This window comes from Mytilus californianus, unplaced genomic scaffold, assembly GCF_021869535.1.
Source record: "Mytilus californianus isolate M0D057914Y unplaced genomic scaffold, xbMytCali1.0.p SCAF_5, whole genome shotgun sequence".
Lineage (NCBI taxonomy): Eukaryota > Metazoa > Mollusca > Bivalvia > Mytilida > Mytilidae > Mytilus > Mytilus californianus.
The window spans coordinates 110,728,282-110,749,812 of record NW_026262701.1 but is presented as its reverse complement, the minus strand read 5'-3'; the positions used below and the strand labels follow the sequence as shown (position 1 = coordinate 110,749,812).

Here is a 21,531-nt window from a genome sequence, read left to right as displayed (position 1 = left end):
GAACCTAAACCATATTTTGTGTTCAGAACCAAGGCAAGCTATCTAGCAGATATAGATATGAGAAGATGTGGTATGAGTGCCAATGAGACAACTCTCCATCCAAGTCAAAATTTATAAAAGTAAACCAATATAGGTCAAAGTACGGTCTGTAAAAATAGATATAAGAAGATGTGGTATGAGTGCCAATGAGACAACTCTCCATCCAAGTCAAAATTTATAAAAGTAAACTTATATAGGTCAAAGTACAGTCTTCAATACTTATTTACCTCCTTGTCCATCCGTTTTATGAATCTTTTGTTGCATTTTTCTCAGGAACTATAAATCAGAGCTTTTGGTACCAAGCTTCGTTTAAGCATTTAATACTGTGTAATACATTCTCACATTTCATTTATCGCTCATCAACTTTCTATTTACCAAAGTATTAATTATTTGTTTTATATAGCCGGTTTGTTTGGAGACATAGACATAGTCCGAAATTAATGCTGAAGACCTCGATGATTGGGGTCACTAAAGTGTTAATTATTTGTTTTATATTGTAGGTTTGTTTGGAGACATAGAAATAGGCAGAGCTAATGCAGAGGATCTTGATGATTGGGATCATAAAGATAAACTCTACGTATTCAAAGGACCAAAAGCAATGACACAGTTCTTCAGGTAATAATATATTTACTAGGGAACACTATTCTTAAACAAATTTTAACAAAAGATTGTGTTCATAACTTTTTATGCCTCCGCCACGGCGGAGAGGTCATTTAGTGTTACCCTTGTCCGTCCATACATCTATTTGTCCATCCGTCCGTACATACTTCCCAAAATTAGTTTCCGTTCTCTAACTTAAGTTTGCCTCAACCAAATGTTATAAAACTTAAACACAATGCTGTCTCATGGACACATTCTCCATTTATTTTATTCAATCAGAAAAAAAAATTGTGATGAAAAGAATGTATAATGAAGAATAGTTTAAAACAGTGATGCTTTATTTGTATGTTTAAAACATACACATATAACTATCATATTTTGTTATGCTAAAAAGAAAATGCTGACATAAATTTGGAAGTGAAAAAAGTATCCAACATGAAACTGGCAAGCTAACCAATGAATAAGTTTCATAAGAAGAACTCTTTCAAGACCTTGTGCCATGCAACATATTTCCATACAGTGCATGCAAACTGTCCAGGAGATCCCAATCCTTACCATTAAAATCCTTGGTATGAATGATAAAATGAATGAGAAACCAAAAACCAAAACCCTCAACCAAAATGAATGAGAAACCAAAAACCAAAACCCTCAACCAAACAGAGAACAAACTCTTTCCTAACTAATGATGAAACTACTAGTGAATTTATTTTGTGGATTGATGAAAAATTGTATTTTCGAGGATATTTGATTTCGTGGTTTTTAGGCCCCACCGTAGCGGAGGGGGCATTAAGTTTTACCCTTGTTTAAAGTTTCCATTACCAGCCTATAGAAAATATGTACTTCGTTGATCATTTAAATTTGTGGTTAACCTATTCTCACGAAATCCGTTAACATTAGTGTCCTACAAATAATAATGAATCCACAGTAACATTTAAGAAAGGGGAAGAAGCATGAACATCTAACTGGAACAGTTACTTTTTTCTTTCAGTGTAAATGGAGAAACTGGTATGATTACCATGAAAAAAGGGGTACCAGGAGGGGTATTTGATTTTAAGGTGACAGTGTATGATCATGTGGTGTTTAATAAGAAGAATGCAACAGCCTCCATTAAAGTAACTGTAAAGGAAATATCAGATAACGCTGTGTACAGCTCTGGCTCTATTAGATTGACAGGTAATTGTAATGAACTATCAGAAAATGCTGTGTACAGCTCTGGCTCTATTAAAATGACAGGTAATTGTAATGAACTATCAGATTAGATTGACAGGAAATTGTAATGAACTATCAGAAAATGTTGTGTACAGCTCTGGCTCCATTAGATTGACAGGTAATTGTAATGAAATATCAGAAAATGCTGTGTACAGCTCTTGGTCTATTAGATTGACAGGTAATTGTAATGAAGTTGAACTATCAGAAAATGCTGTGTACAGCTCTGGCTCCTTTAGATTGACAGGTAATTGTAATGAACTATCAGATACTGCTGTGTACAGCTCTTGGTCTATTAGATTGACAGGTAATTGTAATGAACTATCAGATAATGCTGAGTACAGCTCTGGCACTATTAGATTGACAGGTAATTGTTATATCATTAGAAAATTAGGTTAATTTGCCATTATGCTAGTTTAAATTTCTGGACAGAACTTTGTACTCCTGTCAAAATGTTATTTATGTATGTAAACTTAAATTATGCCAGAGTTTTATCGCATTTATTAAGCGATAATTTTCAATTTGCAGCTATATTGTTTAGACAAGACTGAATGTCTTTGTATGCAGTTAACAAATTTCCAGCTAAGAAATTCAACTCTAGCTGAAAATCTACATACAAGTGTTGAGAGTTCTTTATTTATTACATTATGTTTTTGTAGCTCATTGACATATTCCCCACATCTGTTTTTACTGTATGTACAAATCTTAAAAAAGAGCAAACAAAGAACTTTACAAAATCCTGTTCGTTTTAGGTATAACAGCAGAGCAGTTTATGGAAAAATCCTCCTACATGGACTCGGCAGGTAATACACAACATTCAGAAAGTAATTACGAGAAGTTTCAGAAGAAGTTAGCAGAGAAATTAGGGGTACCAGTAGAGAATGTTGATATATTCAGTGTGATGGACAATAAGACAATGCAGTATTTAGATGTAAGATATGCAGCTCATGGTTCTCCTTGGTACCCTCCCAGTAAAATAAATGGCATTGTTACACAGTATAAGACAGAGGTAAGTTCTGTAAATTTAGAAATTATTGCGTGCATTTATTATTGCAATTTTTGAAGAATGAACGAAAATACGAGTTAAATTATTGCTATTTTATGAAAAGCTACATACAGATATATATATATCAGATATCAGAGTGCAAGTTCTTATTATTGTGATACTCAAGGTGTGGCATTATTCGCATTAATAAACCTCAGAATGATTTGTGAATTTATAGAAGTTTATAAAATATCTACTTGTTAGAGTTCAGTAATCTGTGACACAGTAAGACCTATACTATGAATGTTTGCTTATGAACAGTTATAAGATCTCTTGTATCATTATAGAGAGTTTGTTTCAAGATTATTCTGTAGCCATAAATAAAATTTGTCTTAAGAATTGTAAGAACATAAGAGAAACAATATACTATGGATTTGTAAACGAAATACAAATTTTCTATAGGCATACATGCAGACTTCATCAAAATCAAATATCCATGAAAAAACAGTTTTACCCCTCAATCCATGAAAATTGGTATCCTCGTAAAATAAATGAATCAGCAGTACCATGATACAACAAAGAAAAGGCTTGATCCTTATTTAATTTTTAAGCAAAATATTTTTAATTGGGTAATATCTGCCATCAAATCCATAGTAATTGTCATACTACAGTTTTATTTTGAATGAGCAGCTGTATTCAATAATATGATGGAAAAAATAACAAGCCACCTTCGTCAAACACAGTTTTAATGAGAAATTATAAAAGTTATGTTTCTACTGGGAAAATAAATTGAATTGAACATGTTAATCTATATGATATTGTGTTTTTCCTCGACTATAAAGCTGCAAAACATTAAATACTTTGTGGAACATTATTCTATAAGGACTTTATATCCCATTTAAAGATTATTGAAATTATTTATCTCATAATGTATTGGAATAGGAATAACAATACTGCATTTGAAGGGTTGACAAAATTTTCAAAAATAATTTTGCTGTTTTTTAATTTTAATTTTTTATAAGGATGCTACAATAAATCACCTAACACTTTGTTTTTTTTTATTCCATTCTATAGTTTGAAACGGAATCTGGAGGTAATGTTGCCATGGTGAATATAGACGAATGTCTGAAAGAGATATGTGACAGCGGAGGGTGTGCCAATATTCTGTATGTGGATGAGCATGCTCCAGTGATGATCAACACTAAAGGCAAATCATTTGTTGGCATAGGAACAAAGATCGTAGCTGAATGTCAATGTCTGGCCAAAAACTTCTCTAAGCCATTGTCATGTACAGCTGGTTATTGTTTCAATGGAGGAACTTGTTTTAAAGATGACTTTGGTGATCTGAGGTATTCAATGCTGTAATTTTTTCCTAAATTGTAATGCAATCTACAAATATTCTGTGTACAAATTACTAAAATTTTGTTGCTGATTTGGAACAAGAAATATTCATAAGCAGTTTAAAAAATGAGTAATGGTCAGTTATAAGCACCAATTTGGAGTTGGAGGCTTTGAACTTGTTTACAAAAGAATCACTTTTAGTCTTGTGACATTAAATATTTTCTGATATGATTTGCCAAAATAATACAGGAAAACACTGATTCCTGCAATGGCTGACAATCTCAAACATGTTGAATTTACTAGGGACATTTCTCTATGTTCAGTTGACTTTTAATGGGCAAGTGAAAATATTTAAAATTTTTGACAATATATTTGCCAGGAGATATGGCTCGTTTCATATTGACTATTGAGAAAATTTTATCCCCTATGTATTACAGATTTGATAGAAAGCTAAAAATGAAATACTGTGGATTCATTATTATTTCAGGGATACCAATTTTTGTTGAATCGCAAATTTGAATGTTCAACGAACAACAATTTTCTATGGGCTTGTATGCAGACTTTTGCAAAACCATGAAATCAAATATCCATGAAAACACAATTTTCCCTTAATCCACAAAAATAAATGAATCCACAGTAGTCAAAATAGTTTATATGGTTAACTCAGAAAGAATCTATATACTTATAGCTGTTCGTGTCATAGTGAATTTAATGGTAAACGCTGTCAACAGACCCACCATAGTTTTAACAGTGGTTATACAGTATACCAGCCATTGGCCCAGTGTGAGGACAGCACAACTAGTATAGAATTTGTCACCAAAGAAAAAAATGGACTATTGTTTTATAATGGTCCTGTGGATAAAATCAGTCCAGATCATCCTAAAGATTTCATATCCTTGGAGTTACGAGATGGTTACCCTGTGTTGTACATAAATCATGGAACTGGTACCTTAAAATTACAGTTGGATGGGAAAGGAAAAGATGGTATAACAAGAATGAAAGGGTTAGATGATGGAACCTGGCGTCGTATCGATCTTATTAGGAAAGGACAGGTCAGATTTGTATTCATTTCAGATGTTTTATCTTTTGAAATACATATGAGTTTGAATTTTAGTTTAATGCAAATTGTGGTTCTTAATATCTATTTGGGACTTTTTTCTAGTAGAAAAATTTACAAAAAGACATGAATACTTTTGTGTTAGATTGGAATGGAATTGAGTCAATCAATGTTTTTCTATGAACAAATGTAAAAGGGAGTAGAGATTTATAATTTTGTTGTCAAAATTCATTAAAGACACTAAAACTATATCAAACTATGAAACCATTTGGATAGAAAGGGCATCAGGGATGGTGGTTAAAAAGTAATTTGAAAGAAAATAATGTAGAACAGGAATACAGTCACATAAACAAACTGGTAAATAACAGAAAGACTGTATCATTTGATAAGTGAAACTTTTAAAAGAAACAGATTGTCGTAAAAACAGGATACATCACTGATCTATAATTCAAAAAACCTTACAATGTTAAAATATTTTTTTGTAGCATGTAACTATGATTGTGGACCATTGTGCATCAGCCACCACAGGAAGTAGCCCATCTCAAGACAGGAAGTCATGTGAGATCAGTGGTAAGACACTGGGACGTAACAAATACCTGAACGTGAACACAGTATTACAGATGGGTGGACGATACAGTGTACCAGCCTTTCCTACGGGGATTACAAACCACAGATTTAATGGATGTATAAAGAACTTCTACCACAATGGAGAGGTAAATACTAAAGAATAAAAAAAAACAAAAAACATCACTTTATAAATTTCATGTGTCCAAAGCACTTTTCTGGATTCACCTTCATCAGGAACGCTCAAAGCTGAATATTTGAAAGCCGAGGTTGTATGAGAACCAAAACTGTTGAAGAGCTGTATGACCATAAAGGACCTAAAATATTAGCCAAAATCCATCTATGGTCAACTTTGCCTGAGGGAGAACTCAGATTACTTGTAACAAACCATAGAATGATCTTCTGATAACTGATGTGAATAAAACACTTGATTACAAACACAGTGAAGCAAGGAAACTTTTATAATTCATAATAGACTTAGATATATTATTGTAGTTCTACTAGATACAAAGAGACCATATAAAAAGTGAGAAAGATTTAAAAATAAAATTTCATTAAAATGTGAAGAATTTAGATCCACTTTTTGAAGGAACAGGAGCTTAAATTGTTGCTGATCAAGAGATGTTCTTCAGTTGATTTAAAATAAATTATTATTTTCAGTATTATGATATTATACATATAACATTTTTAGTATTATGATATGCATATTACATTTTCAGCTATATGACTTACATACAAGTAAGAATCACCCTGGAGAAAATCACCAGAATGGATGTCAGAGAGAGGATGCTATATGTGGTCGTGCTTCTATCAATAGTATATCTAAATGTGGACAACATGGAACTTGTGAGATGGTCAACTGGTACGACAATGATGTCAAATGTGTTTGTCATCCTGGATATAGGCCTGCAGATAAAAACTCGATTAGATGTCAGCTTGGTAAGTGTGAACTCTGTTGAAAGTATTCTATCAAAAATTTAATACTGTGGATGCATTTATTTTTGTGGGTACCAATTTTCGTGAATTAAAGAAAAAAATTATTTTCGTTGATACTTGATTTCATGGTTTTGCCAAATATTGCATACATTCCTATAAGAAATTTATACTTTGTTGAACATTTAAATTTGTGGTCCACATTTACCCACGAAATCAATGAAATTAGTTATGCAAGGAATGATAATTGTTGGAGGAAGCCAGAGTGCCCAGAGAGAAACCATCCACCTTCAGCAGGAAAACTGACAATACTAGTCAATTAAGATTGGAGTGGAGCACAACTGCCACTTGCAGGGTTCGAACTTGCAACCTCAGTGTTGTCATGGGCTAGTGATACAGTTGATGATATACTTTGACCAAACTGCAACTGAGACCCCTCATCAACTTGAAGTATGATATCAGATATAAAGTCTTTCATTACTTTGTTTCTCTATTCTTTTATGAAATCTCTGTTTATAGATGAATTGGACAGTTTATCTATCTAGCTGGTCTTGTTCCCTGCCATTAAAATACAATCTCGAATTAGTCACTGTGGGTTCATATGGCTTAAGTTGTTAACGGCAACAAGTATAGTTCATTTATTGTTTTCATTTAATTGACTGGGAATGCTATGAATATTTGTATACCTTTTTTAGAAACCACTGTGAGAGATTTCAATACATCAGCTTTCATGGTATGGGACTTGAAGGACCAGTTTTTAACGAGTAGACATCCACAGAAGTTAAGTCTACAGCTGCGATTCAGGACTAGAGATTTTGATGGAGGAGTATTATTACATCTTCCTTCTAATGGAAATGAATTTATTACGCTTGAGGTAAGATCTTGCTCTTCTTAATATTCAAAAGGGATTAGCTAACGTCCTTAGTCAAAATTATTTCAGTCTTAATGCTGTTACATGTTCAGATATTGAAGAATTACATGTAGAAAAAAATTAGTACACTGACAACCAGCTTTTAACTTGCATGTAAATTCGATGATATATTGGTATGGATAGAAAAGACTTATTTTGCAGTAAAAACCATTCCTGTGTTAACCAATTTTCTTACATTTGGTCATTTTCAATATAGACTTTATCAAGACATATTTGAACATTTGTTAGTTGTAGAAATTAGTTTTATTATTCAGATGACTGTACACGTTATTGAATTGAATAGCAGTAAATTAATTTTTGTTTTAATACCCAAATACTTATGCCCCCCCCATAGCGTCCATACGTCCCGAAATTGGTTTCTGTTCTCTAACTTTAGTTTGCCTCAACCAAATGTCATAAAACTTATACACAATGCTCATTACCACAAAACACAGATCAAGTTTGAATTTTGGTGGCGTCACTTTTACCATTCCAGAGTTATGCCCCTTTACAAATGGAAAAATTGCTGACTTTTTCATTCTGTTCTCTAACTTAAGTTTGCCTCAATAAAATGTTATGAAACTTTTACACACTGCTTATTACCACAAAACACAGATCAAGTTCGAATTTTGGTGGCGTCACTTTTACCATTCCAGAGTTATGCCCCTTTACAAATGGAAAAATTGCTGAATTTTTCGTTTCCGTTCTCTAACTTAAGTTAGCAGCAACCAAATGTTATTTATGAAACTTATACACAATGCTTATTACCACAAAACTCAGATCAAGTACGAATTTGGGTAGCTTCAATTTTACCGTTCTTGAGTTATGTCCCTTTATAAAGTTGTATGCAAGTGGGGGCATCATCTGTGTCCCATGGACACACTCCCAATTTATTTTTCAAAAGCTCCTTGTGAAAATCAAAATAAAGTGTTTCCAAGAACATTGGTTAGTCCTTCAATGACTTTTAGTGTAATAATATTTTTTGAAACAGCAACTAGAAAAGAACAATCTCCACGCTTGGCCACATGTTACCAGACATGTGGAATTTCTATAGGGCTTGTAAGAATTTGGAATCCGTACACGATTTTCCAAAAAATAAGCATAGGGCATGTGGCTGCAAAAGGTATGTTGTGACGACTGAAAGAGTCTATGATAATCAACTTTTACAAGACAAACGTAAGTAGCATTAATGATTCAGATCTTAAATGTATATACACCTTTTTTCAGATTGTAAATAACCATGTTCAAGGTAGATATAACCTAGGAAGCCATGATAGTTCTGTTAGTAATGTTATAGCATTGTCAGAAGCCGTAGCTAACAATGGACAGTGGCATACTGTTACACTGACAAGGTCTGGACAGTGGATTCAACTCAAAATGGACAATGGTGAAGGCCGCTTCTTCAATGAGACATTTGACAACACATATAATGGAAACTTTTTTGTGCTAAGTAGAGACCGAATTGTGTCTGGATCCAGAGTAGTGTGGGATCCCAATGCAAGATTTGAAGCTAAAGGTCTTAGTGATAGTAAGTTTAAGTTTTGATATATGATTTCAGGTGAAAAGAAAATGTTTAGGTCTTTGAAGTATTTTTTCTAGAAATTTTGGGAAAGGTCATTTCTGTTAAAATTAAAAAAAACAAAGCTTTGTTGTAGAAAAATCCCTTAATTAGATAATAGATTTGATGAAAAGAATCTTTGTTAATTTTAATCAGCATTGAAATCCTGTGATTTCATTATGTTGCTACACCAGAAGTTGGGAGATTTGCAATCTTAAAATGAGGCATTGATTGAACTTCATTAGACTGAAAAATACTGTTGTGCATGGTCAATCAAATTTCATATGTATACAATACTTTGTTTCCTTCAGGATAGAATTATATTTCTTGTCAGATTCCCTTCAAATTAGATTTAAAGTTTGCTCTTCTTCTAACCTCAGATAAGTTTTTTTGTAAGAATTATCTTATCATATCATATATTTGTTTCTTTCAACACAGCCTGTGTAACTGACATTCGAGTAGACAACAAATGGTTCCCTATGAAGATGGAAGAGAGTACCGAAAGTCCTGCAGCTGTGATGACAATTAGTTCTAATGTGAGAATGGGATGTTATCGACCTGACTGCAATGGTGTTGTATGTCAAGCGGGCAAACCAATAAGAAAAGAATGTTACCCATTGTGGGGCACCTATGAGTGCAGGTAATAATACTTTAAAATACTACATAGACATTTATATAGATGTATACTCATGTTTAATAAGCAGTTGTCATTGGTTTTTACCTCATTTTACTCATGGACACAGAAAGGTGCTCCATAATTTAACGAGTGTTTGTATTGTGGAGTCACTTTTTAAAGTTCTGAACTACCGATAATTTAAGATGTTCTGTTATATAAAAGATTTCTTTGGGAAAATGAACCCACCCACCAAATTGCATTTTTAAGTTCACTCAAAACACCAACCATTTCCTATAAGCTATAAGCTGTTCAAAGTGGTTTTCAAATGGTCTTAACAGACAGAATTGTATTGAACTGTATTGCTGGATCAAAGAAATAGATATCCATATTAATTTTATTCGTGGGTACTTATTTTCATGGATTGAGGAACACTTGCATTTTGATGGACATTTAATTTTGTGGTTTTGCCTCACTGCATACAAGCCTACTGAAAATGTGAAACTGGTTGTGAACATTTAAATTTGTGGTTCACCTGTACCCATGAAATCTACAATGCATAATAATGAATCCACAGTAGATGAAGAGAAAGACATTATTAAATAAACATAACACCATACAGAATGAATTTGTAAACAGTAAGACGATATCATTGCATCAGCACTATTGTTAAGACCATATGTTGACTTGTAGATGTCTTTTGATTTTTGTGTCATTGGGTTGCTGTCTAATTGACATACACCAACGTCTTTTTTTAATATCATTAAAAAAAATACAAATCTTCAAAAAACGTTTGGTTTGTTTTACTGGATGTATTTTTACTTTGGTTTTTTTTTTATCTTTAGATGTCCAAATCACAGTACACCAATATCTAGTGTTGCCTGTGATAAGATTCTTTATTGTAAAGGAAAGAATCCCTGTTATTCAGGAGGAAAGTGTATAGAGCTTCCATTCCCTAAGACATTCCGTTGTAAGTGTCCACCTGGATGGACGGGAGAATTATGTAATCAACAAGCCATTGCAGAAGTAGCACAAGGAGGGGTCACAACAGAACTACTGGTCATTATATTTGTCAGCATATTTGCAGTATCATGTAAGTATAATATACCTCTATTACGCAATAATACTCTTTATCCTAGCATATATAAGGCATTCTCATCCACCAGGTTGTAGCATCATAGATCTACTGGTCATTAAACACAGACTTCGAAAGGACAGTATATTCTTGTTTACCACTGTCTGGTTATGTGACCTTAGTCTGTCCTTCCTGTTAGTATCGCAATAATAAGAACAATCTGATATCTGATACATATCTTCATGCAGATTTAGCCGAAACTGCAATAATTGATCTACCATTCCATTCTTCAAAAATCACAATAATTTATGCATGCAAACCAATAATTTCTGAATTTACTGTTTCTTGAATTTCCATCTCCATTGCTCGTCAACCTCCTGTTAATTCAAATACTATAGGAGGGTATCATTAGTGAGCAACTTCTCAAGGTTCGTCTTGTTATATTTATCAGAATTATTGCAGTCATGTGTAAATATAATATAATACATCCTATTTACTATGGATTGAAGAACTCAATCTAAGTATTGTGTTTTTTTAAACTATACTAGGCAGTTTATTTCTTGATATAAATATCTCACTGTCTTCTACCAATATATTGACAAGTTGATTGTTGTTAGTATTATTGTATGAAAACAATGCATTAAACTTATTTATTTCTGTGATAATGATAAATTGTTAAGAGTTCTATTGCCAGTGATAGGTTTAATAGCCTTCAGTTTATAACAAACTTAAATTTATATTTTCAGTGATAGCTTTTATAGCAGTCCTGTTTATAACAAATTTAACTTTATATTTTTAGTGATAGCTTTAATAGCATTCCTGTTAATAACTCGGTGTAACAAGAGAGAAGGAGACAAGTCTATACTGTACGATGATCAATATGATGACATCAGAGAAAATGTTATTGATCATGATGAGGAAGGAGCAGGTAAATCTAATTTGTTCACCTTCCATTTTTGTCTCAATTATCTTTTACTGTGGAGTGTTTTGTTGACTTATTTCAGCAATGGTGTCTGATTTTCTTCGCCTTGTGGTTTTTCAGTGCCCCTTTTTTGGTATCTTCTGCCCCTTTTTGATTAAAGGATCATTAATTCAACTCTAAAATTTGAAGCAAGTTATTGCCCTCTTTTATTTCATTAAAACAAAATAACCAATTACAAATTCTTAGTATATATGAAATTTTAAGACTCCATAACTATAGAATTACTTGTCAAATATGTTTTGTCTTTGGTTCTGACCGTGGTCTCTTGGTAGCATGCTTGCATCAAGTGGGAGAGGTCGTGGGTTCTATCCCTAGCCAGATCAAACCAAAGACTTAAAAATGGTATTTCATAATTGTTGTTTCTCTGCTAAGCATGCATAATTTAGAAGTAAGAGCAAAGACTGGTCAGCTCAAGAGTCAGAATATGTGTCTTGGTAGGGCGGTCTGTTACTGTTTGAACAAGCATGTTAAAAACCTGGCTCTGTGTGTTAGTCTTGTACAAAGCAGGGTCTATATTCCTATCACATTATTATGCTCTCACCCTGAATAGACATGTATTTGCCAATGGACATTAAACAGGCATCTATCATCTTATTTTCTGTTATCAAAACTTTTATTTAAATCTGATGATCACATTTTAGACAGTATTACATAACTTCGCTTTAATTGTTCTTAAGGTTTTGTGTTTCACTTTTATTTTAGTGTTTGTATCTATGATCATTTATAAAATGTTTTATTTGTTTTACTTTTTGCTACATTGAATATTATTTTGATTTTTATAGGTGAAGAGGATAAAGATATTTATGATGTTTCTAGATTACGTAGAGCAGATATGCCGTACATGGACAAAGGTTACATGTTACTACCTAATGGGAAAGGTAAAATCAGATCCTGGTGTCGGATAAATAGGTCAAAATAATGGTCAGCTTTATGTAGTTCTTGAAAAATTTTCTATGGATGTACTTTCAGTTAATCTATAAAAGCAGTTCACTTGTGCCATGTTTGTTAAGGTCACGTTGAAAATTAGATGTACCTTTACAAAAAAAAAAAGAAGGAAAACCACATACTTAGAAATTGTCATGCTATAATGTGGAATATATTCACTTTTCATTAACAACATCTGCATCCTATTCTATACCTTAAAGCGTATTTATATATTTGTTTTTCAATAGTATGAATGACAAAAAACTGATAAAAAGAATGGCTGATTTTGTTGATTGTTAACTTTCTATATGAGTCAATTGACAAAAAATGTTGAATAATTTCATATGCAATCAATCTTTGGTTTAAATCTGGTACTGTTTGTGTTGTAAGAGTTTCTTGGTAACCGTTATACATGATATACAGTGGTATGAAAATAAAATGTACCGCTTTTTCACAGAAACTACAACAGTGCAAATGTTGATATTTCTAAAAGAAATTATATGTTCAGTTGCTTAAAAGTTGATTTTATTTTGTTTTAGGACCTTATGGAGAGGGCGTGGAGCACTTTATTCATGACAGACTAGACAAAGCAGATGAAGATGGTCCTCCACATGATAATGTTATGGAGTTTGCTTACGAGGGTGGGGACACTGATGTTGGTTCTCTTAGTTCTCTAAACACATCTACTGATGGAGACCAAGACTATAACTATTTAGAAGACTGGGGTCCAAAGTTTTCTAAGTTAGCAGATATGTATGGAGGGGGAGAGGAAGATTTGTAGCATGAGATGACCAAAGACAGTAGCATCCCCTAATCATTACATTGTATCTAGAAGAGATTTAATCTCGGACCATCTTTAATCATTTGTATTCAACTTGTGTCTAAGGACATAGTTGGCGTTTACACACGAGATCAAATCTCACTAAAAAAACTTTTATGTCATAATCAACCAGTTCATACATGTTAAACTTCAGGTGTGACTTTAATATAGAAATACACCTTTCACTTTTTTTACATGAAAAATTCCTTTGTAAATATGTGATGCAAGAAGATAAACTGTTCTTATGTAAAGAAATGTACAAGCAACATTAGATCTATGATACTAGATATACCAAAAAGATGATAGAAAAGTATGTCTTCTTGTATCTTAATATTTAGTCATTGTTACATAAAGTGGGAAATTTTGATAACATTCCGAAGTAAATGACAAGGGAGGCAATGGATGCCATATCTGTTACGACATTAATTACAGCTTTTCTGTAAAAGCATGCAAAGCAAACCTTTGATCAATTTGCTTGCTATGTTTGTTTGGATGTTTGTAAACAACAGGTAGGTAGTCTATTTCAGTCTGTTTACTATATACTGGAATTTGATTGGACAATAAACATTAATTCATTTAAATGTTAAGTTTCACATTGTATATCAATGTTTATTGTCCAATCAAATACCAGTATATATTAAACAGACTGAAACTCCGCCTACCCTTTTGTTTACAAACATCCAAGCAAACATAGCAAGCAAGTCGATCAAAGATTTGCTTTGCATGCTTTTATAGAAAAGCTGTAAAGATAATCTCAGTTCAATACTATGGGTATTTTATATCCTATCATGTTATATTTATTATATGTAAAACAATACTGATTTATAGTCATTTAAATCCTGTGAAAAATCAGTCTCTGATAAATCAAAGCAGTAATATAACACTTAGTGTTTTAGAATATTTAACTCATTATATGACGTCCACTTGTGTAATGACATTTATACAAATGAATTAAATACTTGAAAGTTTTTGTGCAGAGAAGGGTTGAAATGTATATTATTTGGCATACAAAGGAAGTCTTAAGAAGCAAAGTTATAATTAATCATAAATCTTTATACCATTTGTTATATGTGATAAAAGATTTTTGGTTAAGATAAGTAATTTTTTTTACATCAGTTATGTTTGTTAGAAACATAATATACCACACCAAAAATAATCACATATATTTGAAATCAAATTAATTGTGATGCTGTGTTACAACATATAGTTAATCATTATTATTATCATGTCCAAATGTTTTCTATTTTTGATACCATCATATCATACATCGAATGAGACATTTATGCCTTCCATAACTTGTTATATGACACCTGATTAACTATCCTGTTTCATGTTCAGATTGATGGGTATTTTAGCCAAATGTATATGGGTTGCAAGGATTTTTTTCACATGAAAATTTGATAAAAATACTAAGTATTAGTTTTCAAAAAAGTGATATAAAACCTTAACTATGGATACGTTATTCAATTTAAAGCCCTGCAACCCTTCCATGCATTGTTTTTTGGAAATAGCCAAGTTTGATAACAATCAGAGAATATGTCTCCTTTTTGATTATTATATCCCACCTAGCCATTGACTAAAGAGCCTGATAATTTCTTGCCTATGATTACCATGGTTTCTATATATGTCGTACAAGTAGTAATGCCTTTATCTGAATGTTTTTAGCCAAAATGTTACTAAAAATAGCATTACAAAAAAGTGCTGTCATTTAGCTAACTATTGCTGTATGATTTTTTTTTATATCAGTAAAAGTTATTTATGAAAATGCTCTTCAGATAATATTATTTTTCTGCTTGGCAACAATTGAAAATTTTTTATTGCCGAAATAGTGTAGGTTGTGAGAATAGTGCAATATCACATAGTCGTGTTGTGTTGTATATTTATTATTGTAGATTTTTAGTTGCAATAACTCAGCAATGTCAGATGTCTCTTTAAGTCAGTATTATTTTCAAGGTTGTGGCAATATTTTACATTTTTTTCTAAACAACTTTTTTTACAGATTTTCATATGGTTTATAAATGCTAGATCTGTTTGCCTTGGAATAGCTGAAGCAGCATTAAACCTTCGTCAATCAATCTGTTTTTAATATTTTGTTCTTTAAATTTATGTTAAAGTTGTAGTTAGCTTTTATAGGTACATGTTATAATCTCTAATGTAAACCATGATAAAAAATCTGTATTTATAGAAAATAAAATATAGTATGTAATCATGCTTGAATACCAAAAACGAGTACATGTGTCAAGAATTTCATTTGCTGTTTGAAATTATCTGATTCATATAGGGATATTTAGCATTCTTCATATACATATCAAGCTGTCAATTGCCAAAATGTTTAGAATTTTTGTCACTGAGATATCATTGGTTGTTGTATTTTATGATGTATGTATAGTTCTGAAATTCTAGACTCTGCGGTTCTTTACTGGGAGAATATATCAATATATGTACCATGAGAATGTATACATGTGGGAAAAAAAGGTTGTGAAAAGTTTGAATTGTTAGCATCATGTTTTTTTTCTTCAGATTGTATTATTGTAGTTAAACCTTGGCTTTTTCTATATTTTTAGATTTTTTCATCTGTCCTTGAACCTCATATCATAAGTTGTCATTTTAGCAAGTACCTGAAACTAAATTTCATATTTTTACATTAAATTAACATAAATGTACTTTTGAATTGTTTAAGACTGTATCATGATCTCTACATGTCTTTTGGGTATTTTGTCATTTGGTTGTCATCTTCATTTATTCATAGTTGTACTTGAATTAAATGAACTTAAATTTTGTTCAGGAAAGTCAAAATATTTTGTCTTAGATTTTTAGTGCTGAAAGTTATTACAGAACATTTGACTGTTCCATTAATTAGGCTTTTAAAATAGCAAAATTCCAATGCACATGTTAAGGTTTGAAAACAGTATTGGATTTTTTCTTTGTATACTTGCTGTGTGGTTAAAAACAAATTTATATATTATCAGAATTGGGAGCAAGTTAAGTATGAAAGAAGTTATTAATATAAACAGTGTGTGTTTGTGTAATTGTGTGCTTTTGTACATAGGAAAGGAAATATTTTGTGAGCCAATCAAAATTATCTCTGTTTTCATTAAAACAAAACTCTCTTATTCAGATTGAATTTCTATCTTTTGAATTTAAATGTTTTTTCCATCAATAAAGAAGACTGAGCACAATTTTTGTATGATGATAATTTTTGTGAAAACAGAGATATTCTTGATGTAAACATGTTGAGCTAGATATTGTGCAAGTTATTGTTAAATCATTTTTCATATCTTATTAATAATTTATTCGTTTTAATTATGATTTGCATGTTGTTACTTAAAATCATCTTGCATTCCACTTTGTAGTTTAAAAAAAACATGTCCTCTCCTACTTTACTTTTAACTTCTGGGTCTATTTTGAACATTATTTTTGTTATTAACTGGATTGGTATTAGACTAGTTGTGTGAACATTTAAGGCTATTTTAATTAAATTATTTATATTGCAGAAGAATTAATTTCTAAAATAGAATAATGGAAAAATGTTTGTGAAGATAACTTTTTTTCCTTTTAAATTTAAGGAAGGTACACATTTAGTGAATGATGAACTATTGCTGACTGAATTAGTCTTCCAAGTAATTCTATAAAGAGAAGAAACTTTTCAAATTATCTAAGTGTGTAATAATCGAGTTATCTCCCCTGTACTGTGTATCATTTATCATCTTCCATAATCCTTTCAGTATAGAGGGTAATAATCCAGTTATCTCCCCTGTACTAGGTATCATTTATCATCTTCCATAATCCTTTCAGTATAGAGGGTAATAATTCATTACAATCTAGTCATGTACAAACTTGTGCTTATTTTACCGTAGCCTAAATGGTGCTTCCATGTTGATTGTGTTTACATGTTCAGTGCACATTGTACAGCACACATATCACATTTACATTTTGTATACATCATCACGACTTTATATCAACACCCCCATGACAAAAAAATCAGTATTTCATACTTTTGTAGTGATAAATTTACAATTATTCCATTTTCTAATTTTAGTTTTTTTCACAGAATATTTTTCCATTTTATATACGTATTAATGAAAATGCATAATTTATTCAAAGTATTATTCCATTGTTTTCATTAACAACTCAATTGTCTTAAAATGTATATGCTTGAAATTAAAAAAAAACCTTGTCGCTAATGTCCATTTCAAAATATTGCATTACAGAACCAAAGTTCTATCATTTATAATATTTGTAAATATAAAATATTTAATAAAGCTGTTATAGTTTCATTCATTTGAAGAGGCAATATTCATTTTTTGTAAAGTGGGGTTTTTTTTAATATGACATGACATAAAAAATTCCTATAAGAAATAAATTGTGTGTGTGTGTGATTACCAGCTTAACTCAAGATCATTTCTGTTGTCATGGGGATGTTGATATGTAAATTAAGTTAGGACCTATTTTTAGTATCTTAATTTTTCCACATTTGGAGTAAAATAAAGTGATGAAATAACATATTTGACTTGTTTTTTGCTTCAGTGAAATGTATTTCTAGTGTAAATCAGTGAGGCTGAGGGTGGTTACAAGGAATACTGCATCTGTTTTAGCCCACCAGGACCAAAGGTCCATGTTAACTATGTTAACTACACATGGTGACATTTCAGACATTTTCACCAATATGTACTGATGTGTATGTTTTCATTTACCTACATGTACTTCGTCAATTCTGGAAATCAATCTTTATTTTTTAGAAGTAATCATGAATTATAAATAAACTGTTAGCACAGAGATATGTCTTGCCTCTGTGTAATTTTGATATAAATTGGTGGTAATGTAGGCTCAACTATACATGATGGCAAGCAGTCCTATCAAGTATGGTCAACTATACATGATGGCAAGCAGTCCTATAAAGTATGGTCAACTATACATGATGGCAAGCAGTCCTATAAAGTATGAAAACTGTCAGACATATGTTATCAGAGGAGTAGAATTCAGGTGTCATACTAAAATAGGACAAAAATAGACCCAAAGCCAACAAAATTATCCAATCAAAATAATGGTTAAGTATGGACAACAACACATGATGACATAACATAACCCTACCAAGTATGAGAGCTCTTTGTTAACCAATCACTGAAGTGGGATTAGTGTTTAACAAAGTTTAACTGACTAAACAAGACTATTACTACCAATGGGACAGGAGACAATTCATGTTGTAGAGGTTTTACAGTTGTAGCTGCAATATGAACAAGGAGTAGATGTGGAGTATATATCAATGAAACAGCAACCCAACAAAATATAAAATAGCACATCTAGAGATTGATATACAGTCTTAAAAAATACACAAATTCTTTACCAAAATGAATTGAAGACTATTATACAATAATTTTACCATAAGTATTATTTCCTGGTTAGAATCAATGAAAGGGGTCTCGTTTTTTCAACCTTGGGATTCACCAGACCGTTTCTTTTCCAATTTTTGTCTTGCCTTTGAGACAGGGATTACAATCCAGCGGCAGGAGCAGCATAAACTATTTGTAAAAAGCTTTATATTTCAGAAAGTAGAATACCTGGATGCATTTCTTTTGAGATGTGAAATACTCACTTATTATGCGTAATAGGATAACTATCTGGCCTTGACCTCATTTCGATGGATCATAGATAATGTCAAGTTTATGTGATACTTGGTAGTAAAACATTCATATAACAGACTTTCAACATAAATTCAATCATTAGTAAAGCAGGTGACACATTTCAGCCTGTGTACTCTTATATCAAAAGACTTTTAAATATTTTCAATTTGTAGTGAACATATAAGCATGTCTAATTTTTATACGCCCGTTTACGGGATGTATTATGGTATACCGTTGTCCTTCTGCCTGTCGTCAACATGTCGGACAATAACTCAAAAACACTTTAACCAATTTGCATGAAACTTTGGTGAATTGTTTATATCTATTGACGTGAGCTCCCTTTCGATTTTTATAAATTTTAGATTTTACGTTTCCGAGTTATGGGGTTTTATTTATTAAAAAAGGGGGATTTTCCAGTTTTCGGACAATAACTCAAAAATGCTTTGAACAGTTTTCATGAAACTTTTGTGAATTGTTTATATCTATATTGGTGTGAGCTCCCTTTCGATTTTTATAAATTTTAGATTTTACGTTTCCGAGTTATGGGGTTTTATTCATTAAAAAAGTGAGATTTTCTAGTTTTCGGACAATTACTCAAAAATGCCTTGAGCAGTTTTCATGAAACTTTGGTGAATTGTTTGTGTCTATCGATGTGAGCTCCCTTTCGAATTCAATAAATTTTAGATTTTATGCTTCCTAGTTATGGGGTTTTATTCATTAAAAAAGGAGGATTTTTCAGTTTTCGGACAATTACTCAAAAATGCCTTGAGCAATTTCATGAAACTTTGGTGACTGGTTTATATCTATTGAAAAAGTGACGGCGTATCATGCGCTCATGGCGCAGCTGTTTATTAAAAATATTCAAGGAAAACTCATTATTTTCTGACAATCAGTTCAAAGGCTCTTTTATACTGAAAAAAACGGCCATCGTTCATAAAAATCCAATTCTATTAGAAATATTTATTTTTCTTTTTCTGATTCAATTTCAGATTTGAACTTCCATTTCATTGGTTTGTCATATCCCAACATATGTATAAACACATCATAGTCTAAGAAATGTTCATCAAACGCCATATATGGTTTTCCTTTGATCTTTATGGTTGTAAAAATTCCAGCAACATCTGGAACAACAACATCTTTAGTAGTGTACTCGATTTCTTTTGTCCGTAGAAAGAATGTAAACCGACCAGCTGTAAATATCTTAGTTTTGGGGTTGAAGTATATGTATGTAAAGTATCTTTTGGTTACGAAATGCATGAGTCCTGTTGTTACAAACATAAAAAATCCTAATGACCCCATTCCTGCCACTAACAATGGTACGGGTAGAGTATCACCAATCATGTACAAATACGGCTGAAGTGCGGCACTTAAGACACATGTTCCAAGTGAAACAGCTTTACATACAAACACAGTTGTGTTGCTTGGTCCTGCATAAATTAAGTCTCCTTTCTTGGGATGATATATAGGTTTCTTACACATTGGATCTATTGGAATTTGTGTTGCCATGGTTCTACAAGTGAGGGAGATAACTCTACACAAAGATGGCTGTAATTGAGAGGAAACATTCTGGTTGGTGGCAAGTTTGTATAAGACCCTTGTACCATTTGATATCAGTCGTTGGACCTGCATATTTGTTTATATGAAAATCTGAAATGACAACATTATAAGTGTACATTTTTTACATATAATTAAAAAATAAGAACATTATCAATGAGACAGCATACCAACAACAGACTTTTTACAGAGTTATAACCAAACTAACACCAAGAGGTCAGTTAACAGTATAAAATAGCAATGATTTGCAAGTGTGGACACCATATGACAAAATAAATCCCTTATCACTCTTCTAACCTTAAGTTTACAAATGTAGATCCATTACTTTGTATTCATAGTGACCTTCCAAGACAAGATATTTTTGTCTTAATAAGGTATCTGATATGTTAAGATAAGATATATTATTTACTAAATCAGGTAAGTATCCTGATTATAAGGCTGGTCTTTTAGAAATGTTTCTTGATACAATAGGATCTTAGACATCTTGTCTTGAATCATTATTAACCCATCCATTTTTGTGCTGTGGGATCGTTGCTTTTTATAATCATAGGCAGGTATTACATTTTTTGTTCTTTGTGTTCATCCATCTGTTTGTCTATTGGTTCCGTATTAGATTAAAGCTTTTGGTTAAGGTAGTTTACCATAAAGCTTTGTTTACATCAAGGCTATTCTTTAGGTTCCATTTTTTCATATAGCTCCAAACGTGATTACGCATTTTTTTTACATCCCTGGCTTTCAAATTTTCAGGT

At 31.8% G+C, this 21,531-nt stretch overlaps 1 protein-coding gene across 2 annotated transcripts in view; it reads left to right on the top strand.

Moving 5' to 3' along the window:
* Nucleotides 1-14,314, top strand: part of LOC127700614 (neural-cadherin-like) — a 61,391-nt gene extending 47,077 nt beyond the window's left edge. For both annotated transcript variants that reach the window (XM_052204164.1, XM_052204163.1), the window contains 14 exons: nucleotides 540-654; nucleotides 1,628-1,812; nucleotides 2,598-2,854; nucleotides 3,905-4,179; nucleotides 4,860-5,223; nucleotides 5,714-5,941; nucleotides 6,512-6,731; nucleotides 7,421-7,599; nucleotides 8,863-9,163; nucleotides 9,632-9,833; nucleotides 10,652-10,899; nucleotides 11,681-11,809; nucleotides 12,646-12,741; nucleotides 13,327-14,314. In XM_052204164.1, coding sequence (XP_052060124.1) covers nucleotides 540-654; nucleotides 1,628-1,812; nucleotides 2,598-2,854; nucleotides 3,905-4,179; nucleotides 4,860-5,223; nucleotides 5,714-5,941; nucleotides 6,512-6,731; nucleotides 7,421-7,599; nucleotides 8,863-9,163; nucleotides 9,632-9,833; nucleotides 10,652-10,899; nucleotides 11,681-11,809; nucleotides 12,646-12,741; nucleotides 13,327-13,568 — 3,041 coding nt within the window. In that variant the 3' untranslated portion in view covers nucleotides 13,569-14,314. The remainder of the gene's footprint in view (nucleotides 1-539; nucleotides 655-1,627; nucleotides 1,813-2,597; nucleotides 2,855-3,904; nucleotides 4,180-4,859; nucleotides 5,224-5,713; nucleotides 5,942-6,511; nucleotides 6,732-7,420; nucleotides 7,600-8,862; nucleotides 9,164-9,631; nucleotides 9,834-10,651; nucleotides 10,900-11,680; nucleotides 11,810-12,645; nucleotides 12,742-13,326) is intronic.
* Nucleotides 14,315-21,531: the final 7,217 nt, after the last annotated feature.